Source organism: Bombina bombina, chromosome 2, assembly GCF_027579735.1.
Source record: "Bombina bombina isolate aBomBom1 chromosome 2, aBomBom1.pri, whole genome shotgun sequence".
Taxonomy (NCBI): domain Eukaryota; kingdom Metazoa; phylum Chordata; class Amphibia; order Anura; family Bombinatoridae; genus Bombina; species Bombina bombina.
Window position 1 is genome coordinate 1,305,680,699 of NC_069500.1, and position 16,653 is coordinate 1,305,697,351.

At 39.1% G+C, this 16,653-nt stretch overlaps 1 protein-coding gene across 1 annotated transcript in view; it reads right to left on the reverse strand.

The window, feature by feature from the left end:
* The window catches only part of STX18 (syntaxin 18), a 523,329-nt gene extending 513,309 nt beyond the window's left edge, over positions 1-10,020 (reverse strand). Inside the window, exon 1 of the mRNA XM_053704146.1 lies at positions 9,822-10,020. Coding sequence (XP_053560121.1) covers positions 9,822-9,968 — 147 coding nt within the window. The 5' untranslated portion in view covers positions 9,969-10,020. The remainder of the gene's footprint in view (positions 1-9,821) is intronic.
* Positions 10,021-16,653: the final 6,633 nt, after the last annotated feature.

Sequence of the window (16,653 nt, forward strand, 5' to 3'; positions counted from 1 at the left end):
TAAGCAGCAAATCAGTATGTTTGTCCCGGGACAGCGGAAGGAGCGAGCTTTCGTGCACACTCATCTTATTTCCCTATTCAGTTTAAGGAAGTTTACAATGAAATCTCATGAGAGTTAAGTGAAATCTCATGAGATCACAGTAAAAGAGTTCATGACCTCAGCACTGTTGATGCTGATTGGCTGCTGTTCATTTCTTCTTTTTTTTTTTTTACTTGCAGCTTGGCTGCAGCCGAGTATAACTTTTTACACAGAACTGAACTGTGGAGATTGTGAGGTAAAATAGCTTCCTTTTTTACATAGATTACATAGGTGATATTTTTACAGCTATACTGCATCAGTTTCAAGTGATTTAGCATATGAGTATTATGTCCCTTTAAGACACATCACAACAAAAACTATAAACAGTAGAAGATCATATGGTAATAAGATTTTAAAGACAAGATGCAGTGGTCAAGAAAAACATCAAAGCCACCATAGCTCCCTTAATTAATCTTATCTCATTATGATATTTAATTAGAGACACAAGATTCACATGGACCTATTCCTTAATTCTAATATAATGTGTCACTTGTTTCCAGGACTAAACTTTACAAAATGTAATAACGTCTGTGTCAATGGTTTATAACAATATTACAATTATATTTTTTAGCCTTAATGTAAAAAAAAAAAAAAAAAAAAAAAAACACAATCTATACTGCATACGTATTTGGAAAAGAAAAAAAAAAAAAGGCAAAAAGAACCCTTTCCAGGGCATTGTTGATAATAAAGTAAAATTGTGTTCTCCTCTCAGATTTTATAAAAAATAAACTATATTTTCTTGTCAAATTAGGGGCAATCTACCACTACAATACAACCAAAAGTTGTGTGTGTCAAGTAGAAAAGTAGTTTTCCCCAGTTTTCTAAATTTTAAATAAGCATTGAAAAAAAGAATTGTCACTCCGCAAAGAAAACTGGGGTCTTTTTTTTTAGCTTAGTGGCTCATTTTGATTAGGATCCTGTGCCTAAACAATCATTTCCTATAAACGAGACCTTCTGATCAGCTGGGAGGTCAGAATAGTGCACAAATTAGCTGAGAGTAAAATAAATCATAGCTCTAATAGAAATTATACCCAAAATAAAGAGACCCTGTTTTGGTACTTTTAAATAGTGGTGCTGGTGCATGTTTTGGAAAATTAAAATAAATCCTAGCCCAGTAGAAGTATTCTCCGATTCCTGACTCATTAGTTACACAACGCTTTAAATGAGAGATGTAAGAAACGCAAGATCACTAAATTATGGTTTAAGTAGGGGTATTTGATACATGGAATAAAATGGCTAGACTCACTTTCATGATTCAGACAGATCATGTGATTTTAAACAACTTTCCAATTTACTTCCATTATCTAATTTGTTTTGTTCTCTTGACTTCCTTTCTTGAAATGGATACCTAGGTAGACTCAGGAGCAACTGATTGGTGGCTGCACATATAGCCTCATGGTATTGGCTCACCCGTGCATTCAGTTAGCTTCCAGTAATGCATTCTTCAACAAAGGATATGAAGAGAATAAAGCAAACTGGATTCAAGTAACTTGGAAAGTTGATTAATATTGTATTCTCTATCTGAATCATGAAAGAAAAATTTTGAGTTTCATGTCCCTTTAAGAAGTTGATGATCATTATAGACAACTGAGGATAACTATAGACTGTTTATTTGTAACAAGCTAATAAAACTGGTAGTCTGTGCACACTAATAACTACTATGAAACATCAGTCTTCAATCCTTAAAAGGGACACAAACCCCAATTTTTCCCATGATTCAGAGAGAGCATACTTTCCATCTTACTTAATTATCTTGATATCCATTGTTGATGAAGCAGCAGTGTTTTAGGCTGCTTTTCAACAAAAAGGATACCAAGAGAATAAAGCAAATTGGAAGGATGTTCAAAATGACATGCTCTATCTGAATCATGAAAGATGAAAACCATTTATTTAATTATTTTTTCATTTTACAATAAATCTATAGTACCAAAATATACTAAACTCTATGAGCCAATTAAGGTTTATAGTATGTGCTGTAGCAGTTTGGAAACATATCTGATGCTCACTAACAGCACAGTGCTTATTTAAAAATGGTCTTCATGTACTTGGGAGTATACATCAGGCATCTGTTTTGGTTTTTTTATACCAAAGAGTGCAAAGCGCTGTGCAATTTTCACATAGGTTTGGCGCATCTAACAATTGTATGCATCTTTTCACCCTTACTTTGTTCTATTCCAGTATTGTATCATAAAATAAATGCAAAATAATTTTAGCTTTTAATCATGGAACATTGCACACATTTATTCTTTAATTCAAAAAGAATTTGCAACACAGACATAATTATTTCTCTGGTTTTACACTTAAATTATTGTTAAACTGACCTACAAACTACATTCAGAGTGCAATTCTCTACATCTCAAATTACACCTTATTAAACAGCATATGATCAATGACTGATACATCATTTTATTATCATATAATATTTTGGTTTTATTAACACACACACATACATATATATATATACATATATATATATATATATATATATATATATATATATATATATATATATATATATATATATAGTGGGTTAGTGAGGAGATCTTTTTGACACTTTCAGTTTATATTTTTATTATTATATTTTTATTTTACCCTCATTTCACTTTATAACTAGTAATTTTTTTCCACTTTTTATTATGTTATTAACGATCGATTCGCAATAGTGATTCTAGTAGTATAGGAATGTATCTATGTATTACTTATTGATAACAAAACAAGATGAATTCATATATTGGTTATAATCACGTGAACACATCGCAGTGCGTGCATATTACTTATTTTTATACTATATTGTTTCTACGTAGTGACATTGATGCAAGTCTGTTGATTACATATTTTTTTACCTTTATCTATGATATTGTCTATCAGGTTAATAGGATTTGTTTTGCAGTTTGTTTATTAATAGCATATCTTCCTTATATTCATTATGCAAATGTACTTTCATATGATTTGTCACATAGTGGACTATTATAATATTGTTTATTTTTAGGTCATTATTTTGCAATGTTTCTAAATCAGTTGAAATGTAGTAATCATTTTGATGTCAGCTTGTATCAGGTGTATAGAGGCGGGCTTTTATTCCCTTTCTTTTTATTGGCTGCTCATTATGTTTATATTGTAGCGTGTTGTTATGTTGTATCAAGTCTGATTAAACTGTATTATTATTATTACTATAAATGAAGTTAAAAACACATTGTTTGGAACATTTTAACCTGCAAAATAAATATAATTGTTTTTACTTTACACAGCTCCCACTGATTGCTGGAGAGGGTAGCTGTTTAGATAAAGTATTAAATGGCGCTGTGGTGGTGGAGGAGTGATACGCCCTTCAGATCATGTTAGAAAAGATTCCTTTTTGCGGGAGGCGAGACTAGACGACTCAGAGGAGTTTCCACTTTATATTGCTTTGCCACATCTTTTGTCCTGATTTATTGCCCTGAGACACCTCCCGTGTTTTGTGTTTTAGGAGATTGCGAGGTTTTTGGCCAGACCTGTTAGGAGCCCATTTGTGTTGTGCTGCGGAATTGGAAGATCTTTTTCCTTTTCTTTTTTATATTGTACTTTATTTTGGACTTTGTTTGTTATATTTGCTATAATATTATTTGTTTGGTGCCCCTGACATTATATAATATTGTAGAATATTATGAAAAAAGAAACAGACTGTGTACAAAACAGAAAACAATTAGTTTTCTTGAAAAATGGGCACTTAGAAATTCTAAGTGTAGCTCCTGCCCTCAGGGAGATAAAAGAGAGCTGACATGTTGGTAACTAAAGTTGCATTATGTCCTCTTCTGAGCAGGGGCAAATCTGACTGCGTGTTTTTCTTGCATTCACTAAACACTAAGGGCCTGATATTCAAAACCTTGCCAGCATGGAAAGAAATGACAAAATCTTTCAGATTCTTTTTATACTTTGTATTGTAATGTAGGAGTCCGTTTCACATAAAGAACACTACATAGCAATACAAATGTTTCTAAAGATAATGTGTTTCTATTTTTAATTTTTTTGTTTAAGAACCTCACCGTACCAACGACACTTCTTAGAATATCTCGTCTCAGCAGCGAGGTTTTGAATATCAGGCCCTAAGGCAGCTCATATTACTCAGAAGACTTATGACATGAAGTAAGATATGCCTTCCTATAGAGCTCGTAGTGACAGGAAGTAATGGACCATTTACAAATAAAGTTTAAAAAAAAAAAAAAAAAAAAAATCCTTTAAAAATGATAATGCATGTTGCACTAATTTCTATTAAGTATAACCCACTGCTTAGTGGTTTTTTGAATACAACAATGAAAAAGACATTTTATATCCTTTTACGTGGACATGCACAGCCAGTGCTCCACTTAGATAAACAGCAAGAATCTTCAAAAAGGGACAGCAAAAGTCTCCACTGAAATAGTGCCGCTTTTTCTTCTCTATTGTGAAATGAGAAGTTGCGGTGCCTTTGGATTCTCAGGAGACAAACTAGATCACTGGTTTTCAAATCTGTCCTCAGGCCTCCCTAACACATTTTGAAGCTATCTGAACTAGAGTATAGGTGAAATAATCAGCAGCCCGAGTTCAGGTTTGAAAAGCAGTGCACTAGATGATTAATAGACATTTCTGTAGAATGTATCACGTGTGTGTGCACAAAAGTACTTGTTTATAAAATTGCTGATGAAATTGAGAAAACACTTTTTATCCCAATCCGTAGAAAGAAACAGAAGGGCCACATGGCCTAGCACTGTATATATTCGTGTGAGATAGTGCATTAAATGTTTACACTCACATTAAGTTGAGCACCCCTCTTGGTGCAAGTAGAGCAGGCTGGAATAAAACAGTCACCCAGCAGACTGACCTCCGGTGTGGCTCGAACTCCAATGAATCAGAATATGATATCCCAAAAAGTGGTACAACGTATGATAAGGTGTAAATAAATATAAATTGTATAACAGCAAGTGGTAAGTACAAAACTTACTTTATTTAAAATGAAATAAAAACAGCAACGCGTTTCTCAGCCAACCAGTGGCTGTTTCATCAGGCTTAAAGGGAAATTCCAGCCAAAATTGGAAATCACATAGGTGCATTTCGGTATGGAACAGAAGCATTTTTGTAACATGTATTAGCAAAAATGCTTATAATAAAAGCTATAGCGGTTTCAAAATTGTATTTAAGTATGCACCATGCACCAGCATTTTAGACAAAGCACTTGCTCAGAGAGCCTAAGGTGCTTGTACGATCTGGTAATGACTAAATTTGTTAAATTGCCGACATGATACAAGCCCTACTGATGCTCTGAGCAGCTGCAGTATTTAAAATGTGGGTGCAGTGACAATATCTAGCTATGCTTCACATGCACGTGCAGAGAAAAAGGTTAACACTAAAACAGTAATATCTTTTTATAGAAGAATTTTTGCCAATACATGTATATTGCAAATATGCTTCTTTTCATAGATGTAATTCATCTATGTGCAATTGTAAATTTAAAAATTGACCGGAATATCCCTTTAATACAATAAGTATAAAACACTTGCTATATATACACACACACCATACAACTAATCCTATAAAATGAGCAACACCTGAAGGGGTTGTCGACCAATTACAAATGTCAAGACAACCAACATAAACAATGTATAATATCAACACAAAAAAAACAAATAATAAGTACATATATATCCTTATTGTTTTGTATATTAAAGGGACAGTCAAGTCCAAAAAAAACTTTCATGTTTTAAATAAGGTATGCAATTTTAAACAACTTCCCAATTTACTTTTATCACCAATTTTGCTTTGTTCTCTTGGTATTCTTAGTTGAAAGCTAAAAGTAGGAGGTTCATATGCTAATTCCTTAGACCTTGAAGACTGCCTCTAATCTGAATACATTTTGACCACTAGAGGGCATTAGTTCACATGTTTCATATAGATGACATTGAGCTCATGCACGTAAAGTGACCTAGGACTGAGCACTGATTGGCTCAACTGCATGTCTGTCAAAAGAACTGAAATAAGGGGGCAGTCAGCAGAAGCTTAGATACAAGATAATTACAGAGGTAAAACGTGTATTATTATAACTGTGTTGGTTATGCAAAACTGGGGAATTGGTAATAAAGGGATTTTCTTTCTTTTTAAACAACAAAAATTCTGGTGTTGACTGTCCCTTTAAGAGCTTAATTCAATAACCAGTTATTGTCAATACAGTATAAGATCATATAACACACCAAAAGCTTTTGCTATCAGAGAACGCCATTGAGAATCTTTGTGTGTGTTCAGAGGGAGAGCTCTTGATGATAATAATAAGAGACTAAGGGCTAGATTTATCAAGCTGAGGCGGACAGGGGCGCACATACGTGCCCCTATCTGCCGCAGCTCGCCTCTGGCGGTGCGAATTTCCCCGGAGGAATTTACCATTGCACATGAGCGCTATTTTGCACTCACGTGCAATCCCGCCCCCTGCCTGCGCACAGCCAATCACGCACGATGAAAGGTTAGGAAAAGCGCGGTCTGATGACCGCTGCTTGTTAAATACCACGAGCAGGTTCTCTTGTGAGAACCTGCAGCCATAGGGGCTCAAAGGCTGGAAAAAGCATTTGATAAATCAACCCCAAACTGACAGGCAAAACATTTGAGACGGCTTTGTCAGAGTGCTAACATGATATTACTTTATGTATACCATCTAGGTGAAGGACAGTCAAAAAAATATATACATATATTACATTTAAAAAGCATACCAATCCTAACAATGTCCATTTAAAAAAATGTTTTTAGTTTTAAAGAAATTGAAAGGACTAAATGTAAATGTGCATGCGTGCGTTTCAATTTTGACCTTTCACTTTAATTTGAAATAATCATTTGCAAATGTTCTTCATTTATGCTCACAGTCCCTGAAGAAGTAATATGAATTATATCACCATTAGTAATTCCAGATCTTTGTGTGTTGCACTATTAAATGAATAAATCCTGCTCCAAAGAGAGTAGAATTGCGCTGCTGGTGGCCATATTCTGCATTTGTTCATATAAATGAATGCCGAATATAGAAACCTGCACAAGTCTAATCACAACACAAATAAGGGATCCATGTACTAAGAGGCGGGCGGACAGCTTGTCAACTTGCGAAGCTGTCTGCCGTCGTCGCTACATACGGGCAGCGGATCTGCTCATCCGCTAGCCAGTATGTATCATTACACACTCCTCGTAGTGTGTAATATTTGCGCGACTGAAGGGGCTGTCAATCACAGAGAGCTCACTCGTCACCTCAGAGGTGGCGTAGGGTGTAAGAAGCAGCTGTCTAATAACCGCTGCTTCTTACATTGCAGGAAGCAGGCTCGTATATGCGAACCTGCCCCGCAAGGGCTCTGATGCAGTTCTTGCTCCTTCGTACATGGAGCCCCTAAGAGTAAAATACACGACACAGCAACTCTTCAATAATACAATAAGCAATCAATGTATAAGTTAACACACACCATGAGCAAGTAGAATATAATAGCACAAACAGTAAGGTTTAGCATAAGGAAATATAATCCATGATTAAGCATGACACATGGTAACACAACTCCTGAATAAATGTGGAATAAAGTAACAGTAAATCATCTGTATAAGTAGCATAATGCAACACTAACCCCAAATAGGACTGCTGTGTGATAGCATAAAGTAAGCATTACAGAGTAGCATATGATAACATTTCCACTAAGCAAGCATGTAATAAATGTATACAATCCCATAGTAAGCAGGACATTTCACAATGCTTAAACAGAGCAAATGCTGAAAGAACCCCTGAAAAGTATGTTATATAGTAAAGACCCTACATGAATGAGCTACGTAATAAAATGACAAAACAATACTGGTAGCAAAACCCATTAATAAGAAAAACACTATAAAATATGTACTTACTGTGCAAGGCATAAATGAGATTACACAACCCATGAGTAAACATGACTAATAGCAAAACAACTATTAAAGGGATAGTAAACCCCACATTTTTATTTTATGATTCAGATAGAACATCCAATTTTAAACAACTTTCTAATTACTTCTATTATCAAATTTGCTCAATTATCGTGTTATCCATTACTGAAGGAACAGCATTGCACTACTGGCAGCTAGCTGAACACATCTAGTCAGCCAATCACAAGAGACAAAATGTGTGTATTCTTTTTTTTAACAATGGATACTAAAAGAATGAAGCACATTTGAAAATAGAAGTTAAAAAGGGTCTTAAATTTACATACTCTATCTGAATCATGCAAGTTTAATATTGACTTTCCTAAGTAATAATGGCAGAAGAAATCACCTATGAATTGGTGCAACATATGGCATGATAACTTAAAAATCATAAAAAATTTGCACACTACACAACATTCAGTGAGCGACATACACAACCCAAGTAAACAGGGCATATCTCAACAAAACCATAGCAGAACAAGTGCAACACATGAATAAGTGTGATATATATATATATATATATATATATATATATAAGAGATCATCACGTAAACATGACAAGTATATGTGCACCCTTTGAGTAAGCATAGCATATAGAACCCCAATACTGTACATTATGTATGGCAATTAAACCCTTGAGTAATTGTAACACATAGAAGTGAAAACCATGAGAGTATTGATACATGGCAGTGCAACCACTGAGTAAGCATAATGTATGACTATTCAACCCCAAGAAATGATAAAGGCCAACACCATACCTGAATAAGCAAGAGATTTGGCAGCACTCCATCGGTGTAAGCATGATATATAGTAGTGTAACCCCAGTAATCATAATATAATTGTAGCATCTGAGTATTTATTGCAAATAGATACACAACTTATGAGTAAAATTGCATATAGCAACACACACAACTGAACATAAAGTATAGCAGCAACACACCAGAGGGGAAAAAAAACAGCAACACTTTGTGACACATGGATTTATATTCTCTAAGTCATCACGTTATATGAATGCACACAACACTTCAATATGCAGAGATATAAAGAAATATGAAACCCAAATGTATTTATTTTTAACATTCAGACAGAGTATACAAGTTTCCAATTTGCTTTGTTCCTGTGGTATTCTTTGTTGAAGAGATACCCAAGTATGTGTCTGGAGCACTCTTGGCAGAAAATACTGCTGCTATCTAGTGATCTTGCAAATGGATAACATTCTTGCATACTCCTGAGCTTACGTCCCTGATTTACAACAAAAGATATCAAGAGAACAAAGAAAATTTGGTAATTGAAGTAAATTAGAAAGTTATTTAAAATGACATGCTTTATATGAATTATGAAAGACGATTTTTGGGTTTCATGTCCCTTTAACAGAACACAAATATGAATGACATGTGGAAGCACAAGCCATAACAGTAACTTATGGCCAAAAACTAAGTAGAAAGTGTGACCACTGCAAGCACCAGGTAAGTGTGACATATGGCACCACAACGCAGAAGAAAATGTGAAGTATATAAACAAAATCTCAGTGTATCTTACAGTAATGTAACCCACAGGTGAGCATAAGATATGGAAGCAAAAAGTGGCATATGGTTGTCTTAGAGTTGTGCAAACCAGTGTGACAAATAATAGGACCAACATTAATTGTGAGCTGGCAAAGAGATATGATTTTGCATGGTATATACATAAGCACAAGCCACACTCTGTGACAAACATATAACATTTCAGCAGTCAGGTGGAATAAATGTGCAGCACAAACAGGTCTCCCTCTAGCACACAGGTTGCCTTGGTAACCATATCAACCATCTTTGCCCCTAACTCACCACCTCACGGGCTCTGCCATTAAACTCCCCCCGCGGGCGGCTTCTCCTGAGCAAGTCGCTCTCAGGCAGTGACACCCCCAGCGCCTTATTCCGGGTCTTCACTGTCTTCACGCTAGCTCTAAACAGTAAAGTGATGTCCGCAGCCATGTTTTCTCCGTCACCGGCACAGCCACGTCATCACCTAGAGCAACTGTCACATCTCCTCGGGTGTGCACGGGGCAGCGGCAATCCGGTTCCACGCTACATAAGTTCCTATCGCTGAGTTATACAGGTGGAAGGCAAATGATCCGAGCAGTTATTGGAGTGTATTTGTGTTGTGCACCGTGGGCGCTCTACTATCCCTGACTGGAAATACCTTACACAAAAGCGTTTGTTATTAATGTTTATGTTGGGCCCCTGTGTAGAAATTATGACAATGTCAGCCGTGCGAATGTTAACCCCTTCAGTGCCAGTGGTTTGATCGCAGCTTACCGCTGGAGGCCACACGTGTTGTAAAAGCCCTAGTTCCACTTATTTTGCCAGTACAATTCAATAAGGCTCACAAAAAATGTAATTTAGAAATCATATGAAACAAATTCATGCGATTTTGAAATAAAAAGAAGCAGTAAATAATCGCATTGTTAAATTCCATTAAAATTGTAACAACATTCTTAAAAAAAAATTGAATACAATTTGTATTGAAATTATGGAGGACGAAAATCCTTAAAGGGGCAGTATACACCAATTTACATATAACTGCAAGTAATAGACTCATGTGTACACTACTATAAGTAGTGCACATCTACTGATTTAAAAATTCAGTATAAAACCATTTAAAAATTTACTTAGAAGCTCTCAATTTAGCACTGTTGATGAGATTAGCCTGGGACACCCACTGAAAGGGACTGAGAGCAGAACCGCCCTCCCCTGCATATGAAAAGACCCATTATACAAACACAAGCCGTCTGAAGTCTGTATATATCTAAAACTTTGGGGCGTGGTTAGGAGTCTGAAAATTAGCACAATGTTATTTAAATATAAGAAAAACTATACATTTTTACAAAAACCCACCAGATGGACTCTGTATATGAATCATCTACAAAACATTTATGCAAAGAAAAATCTAGTGTACAATGTCCCTTTAATGCACACAAAAAAACTACACTGCACATAGAAAAAATGCTATGAAACTATGTATAGTACAAAATTCAGAGAGTATTGCTTTCCTTATTGCTAGTGGGCTGAACAGGTGAGAGGCATGGGTTCAGCTGACAGGTCTGACCTGCTGTTTTATATTGCAAACTGAAAAGTGGCAAGATTGCGTCAAAAATACACAAAACACTTATTACCCTAATAAAAAACTAAAATGTACACTGAAAACAGGGTAACCTTGTTTGTAATGGCTGCAGTATTTCATTTTTAAAATGTGCCCCCTGATCTCCCCACCAAAGTTTTCATTTTCAGTGAACTGTATCACTTCCAATGGTAGGCATCCTACAATTTGCTTGGATTTTGCCTTTTTTTTTGAGAGAGAGATAGATTGTCCCTGGACTGGGGCGGAGCCTAAGGGGAAGGGGCATTTGACCCCTGGAGGAAGGGAGGCTGCTCAGTGGGGATTGGTTGATTCAAGGGGCGGAGCTAAGGTGCATGAGCACGGAGCTGAGCAGGAAAGAAAAATTCTGTGAGGAAAAAGGTGTTTGAGTTGTTCTGTCCCGCTCTGCTGACATGGAAGGTTTTGAAGAGGTTATGTTGCAGCTTAGGGCCGCAGCTGATACTAGGGGACCGGCATGGTTGGCAGAGCAGCTGCGTGGAATCCTCCCAGCAGAGATTTTGGGGAATTCTTTGGCGGTAAGACCGCGACCTGTTAGACATTCTAGACCCCCTGTTCGCCTCAGTCCTGAGGCGGGGGGTGCTGCAAGAAGAAGGAGGCGCAGTCCTAGTGCGGTAGGAGTCCGTGGGAGCTCGACAGCAGGCAGTAGAAGAGGCCTTGGTGGTTCTGCCCTAAAAAGTAAAATTGAGGCCCAGAAATTGGATGACAGGCCTGGGATTCGTCAATTCCAGCAGTCTGGTGAGTTGCAGGAGCAGGAAGGGTCGTACGGCCTAATTGGGCCTGAGGTTGAGGCAGAGACAGTTGCAGGTGTTACAGGACAGGAGCAAGGGCACGGCATAGCCGGGCCTGATAAGCAGCATGGGGGGGGGGGTTTTCAGCCAAGAGCCTGTATTTGTTTTTAGGGAGCCTTTAGCACTTGAAGGGGTATCTAATGTGGTTGGTCAGGCAAAATTGCCTAGTTGTGAGGAAGTTAATTTTTCTAGCAATGTGGGTGTTGAGGTTCAGGGTTTTACAGGGTGCCATGGGTATGTGGGGGTTCCAGATGTTGAATTTGTTGAAGAAAGTGGGGGTTCTAGTGTTTTTAAGGAGAGAGCCATGGTTATGTCAAGGCATGATATGGATTTGGTTGCTGAGGAGGATGGGGCAGTGTAATTAATTTTATCCCCCTCAGATGATGAGGTTGTTCCTCCTACACCCAAATCTCATTCTTCTTTTTCTAGTAAAAAAAAAGGGTAGTCTGCTGAGGCGTGTAAAAAAATTAGGGGGTAGGTTTTTCATTCTGTTTCAGGTCATAGGGGTGGCTTTGTTAAAAAGAGGGCGGGAAGGGGGGGCAGGTATTTTCAGGATTTAGTTTGTCTTCTGCAGGTTTTCAAGCAGGAGTTAAACGTCCTAGTGTTCTGTCAGATGCAAGGGACCTAGACAGCAGTGAGCACGGCCTAGAGGGGGACCTCTTTAGGCCTTAGCGATTCCTGGACAGAGTCCATCAGTGTGGATCCAATTAATTATTCAGTGAAGCAGGTGAGCACGGCCCAGCAATGGGGTGCGAGCCAGAGAGGGAGGATGGTTAGTACTGTCACGGCCCGTGAGGCCAGTCTAGGGTTTGATGGGAATGGGGGGGTAGGACGGCCCATTTGGCCGGGTGACTGTGATGTGAATAATAGAGGTATACCTAGCGGAAGGTGTATAGCTGGGGCTGAGGAGTCAAGTGGTTATGCTTCTAAATGGGGTAGCTTCACAGCTAGAGCTTCCAGCCTGTTTGTTAACAGACAGGAGGGGTGTTTTCTTACTTCAAAAAGAGGTATCTCATGTGTCCCTAATTTTCAGAATCTAATGCAGCCGCTCGGCCAGTCAAGGGCGGTTAGAAGTGAAGATTGGAATGTTTCTACTGGAGTAAGAGAACAGGTGACGGAGCCACACAGGAGTGGGCTTCACGGCGTGGAAGTTCAAACATCAAGTGTCATTACAGCTTCCTGCAGCACCCAGGAGACTGAAAAAGTTATTGGGGTTGTCAGGAGAGGCGAGGGCTTGTGGATCGAGTGTTGGAGTGTCTGTGGGGGATTCTTTATCAGGGTCTTTAGTTGCTAGCTTAAGGGAATTATTGGCTAAGCTTGAAAATTCTGGAACTCAGTCAGCGGTTCCTTCGGTAGCTAGGGTTTGGGTTCCCTCAGGGGGTGCAATTTCGGGTGTGGGTGTAGGTTTTGGTTCTACTGGTGGTCAGGCAAAAGTGGAGGTGGGCCCAGGTAATGGTCAAGGAGTTGTACAGGTTGCAAATTCGGGGAGCCAGTCGGGAGATATTTTGGTTAAGTCAAACGGGGGGCCTGAGTTGCGGGTGGCAGATACGGCTATGGCAAGGTCCTGTCTTTGTTCCATTGGCCCATTGGGTTTGCATTTGTCTAGTGAAGTTAGGGATAAGATTTGGAAGAGGGAATTTATAGAGCTTTTCTCTTTGCTGCCATTAGAACAGTTGTTTGAGGTTCCTAAGGATTCTAAAAAGAATTCCGCAAAAAAAGAGGAAGAGGAGCGTAAAAAACGCTATTGAAAATTGCCAAGAACGTTTACAAATTGGTTCCAGGCTTTTGTCATCTATGCCAGTGTCATGGCAGGAACATTTCCTGATCAGGGGCTCCTTTGTTCTGCTATCTTGATGAGATAGCTGCTGCACAGAGGACTTATGGGGGATGGCCTGGTGGAACTATGACGAGCATTTTCATCAGAGGTTAGCTGTCAAACTGGAAACGAAGTGGAACGACCGCGATATGGGTCTGTGGTTAAAGATTATGACGCCATTACGCGGGTCGCAGCCCTTTCTGGCTGGGGCTGGCGGGCCTTCAGTCAGTGGTTCGTCGGCAAGTGGTAAGAAGGGGTTTTGCTTTGCTTTCAATGAAGGGACGTTCAAGTGGGGCTCGTCCTGCAAATTTCGGCACAAATGTTCCGGATGCGTGGGGGCCCACCCCTATGCTAAGTGTTTCAGAAAAAGTAAGTTTGGGGGAAAGCAGGACCAGATTTAAAAGGGGGGTAACTCCGCTGAAAGTAGACATGATGGAACATTGGTTAAGCCGTTACGCTAAGAAAAAGAGGGTGTAGGGAAAAGGCGGCATTGTTGTTACACGGGTTTAGTTTTGGTTTTGTCAAGTGGCGGGGCTGAGAAGTTTAGGAAGAATTTAAAATCCGCAAAGGTTTGGTCGTGGGTGGTTCGTGAGAAGTTGGTGAAAGAGGTTTCTCTGGGGCGTATGGCTGGCCCATTCACTGTTCCTCCTTTAACAAATTTAAAAATATCCCCGCTCGGGGTGGTTCCCAAGTGGGAACCTGGAAAATTCAGGTGGATTTACCATGTATCGTACCCAAAAGGGGGTTTGGTAAATGATGGAATTCCGGACGAGTTGACAACAGTAAAGTATGCATCTTTTGACAGGGCCCTTGACCTGGTTAGAGCTGCTGGAACCTCAGCGCTTTTAGCAAAGGTTGACATTGAGGCTGCCTTCAGGCTATTGCTAGTGCATCCGGTCTCGCATCATCTGCTCAGTTGTTTTTTTGAGGAATCTTTATACGTTGACCTTTGCCTTCCAATGGGGTGCTCTATAGCTTTCTCTCTGTTCGAGAGTTTTAGCACCTTTTTGGAATGGGTGGTGTGTGAACAATCAGGTTTCAAATCTGTAGTGCATTATCTCGATGATTTTTTGTTTGTTGGCCCGTCTTGCTCAGAGGTGTGTATAGCCATAAGAGATGCTTTTTATCGGATTGCTTACGAATTTGGGGTGCCAATTGCATTGGACAAGTCGGAGGGCCCGGTTTCTTCTCTATGTTTTTTGGGTATAATGATTAACTAAAAAAAAATGGAATGTAGACTTCCGGGGGAGAAGGTTGAAGATCTGTTGGAGATCATTAAATGTCTGTTGGGGGTCGCAAAAGTGACCTTAAAGAATCTTCAGTCGCTTTTAGGAAAGTTACATTTTGCGTGTCGCATCCTTCCAATGGGGAGGGTTTTTTGTAGGAGACTATCCCTGGCGATGGCGGGTGTAAGGGAACCTCATCATTTCATTAGGCTTAGCAAGGAACGTAAAGAAGATTTAAGGGTATGGCTGTGTTTTTTGCAGAGTTTTAATGGGTCGGCATTGATTCAGGAGGTGAGAGTGTCAAACGAGAAGTTGGGTTTGGTGACGGATTCTGCGGGAAGTGTTGGTTTTGGGGCTTTCTTCCAAGGTTATTGATGCGCTGGTCAATGTCCGGAGTCCTGGTGGGAGTTGCGTTTAGTCAAGTCAAGAACCTAGTTTTCCTTGAGTTATTCCTAATAGTTGTGGTGTTATTTGTTTGGGAGAAGGACCTGCTGAATAAGTCAGTGGTTTTCTCTACTGATAACATGGGGGTGGTGGCAACGATCAATAGACTGTCTGCGTCATCCCCTCCTGAAATCAAATTGTTGAGGGTTCTGGTGCTGCAATGTCTGAAAACGAATGTATTGGTGAGAGCGCAACATATTCCAAGTGCTAGGAACCTGATAGCTGATGCTTTATCTTATTCAAAGTGGCAGCAGTTTCGGGAGTTGGTTCCGGACGCGGACGAGGTGGGTTTGGATTATCCGAAATACTTTTGGCAGCTCGGAATAGGGGACTTGCCTTTCTTGTAAAATCATCTCTGGCTCCCGGCACTTGGGCAGCATATTCTAAGGTATGGTCAGACTGGTTGGCGTGGTTAGAGCAGAAGGGTTTAGTGGAAGGAAAGGATGAAGTGTCAGGGGGGCTATTGGATTGGATATGGCAGTGGAAAGTTGATGGTTTGTCCCCATCTGTAATGGAAAGAAAATTGGCTGCATTGGCCTTTCGATTTAAATTATTAGGGTTTCCTGATATTACAAAATTATTTTGTGTGAGGCAAGTGCTAAAAGGCATTAAGAGGGAGAAGGGAAAGAAGGATGCTAGGAGACCCATTTCTTTTAAACTACTAGAAAGAATTTGTATGGTGTTGCCGGAGGTTTGTTCCTCGTTGTATGAGGTAATTTTGTTTGAGGTGGCTTTTGTAATTGCATTTTTTGGAGCTTTCAGAATATCTGAATGGGTGAGTAAAAGTAAAAATAAAGATGGTGGATTATTAGTAACTGATGTTGTGTGGTCGGTTTCTAGAGTAGAATTTTTTTTGAGAAGAAACAAAAAAATCAAAGTGGTAGGGGTCAATCAGTTTTACTTTTTCCAAGTGGTTTGAGCGTTTTCCCCTGCAAATCCTTGGGGAAGTTCTTGGATTTGAGTCCTCAAGTGGGGGGTCCCCTTTTAGTTCACCAGGATAGGGCTCCATTGTCTCAATTTCAGTTTAGTGCTGTTCTAAGTAGGGTGTTGTCGAAATTCGGCCTGGTTTTATCGGAATTTGGTTCCCATTCATTTAGGATTGGGGCGGCTGCTTTAGGTCTGGATGAGAGGGTGTTGATGAATATTGGGAGGTGGGGATCAAAAAGTTATCGTTTGTATATTCGCCCAGAGTTAGACATTTAAATTTAGTGTGTTTTTTGTTTTGTTTTTGTGCTTGTTTTTGTAG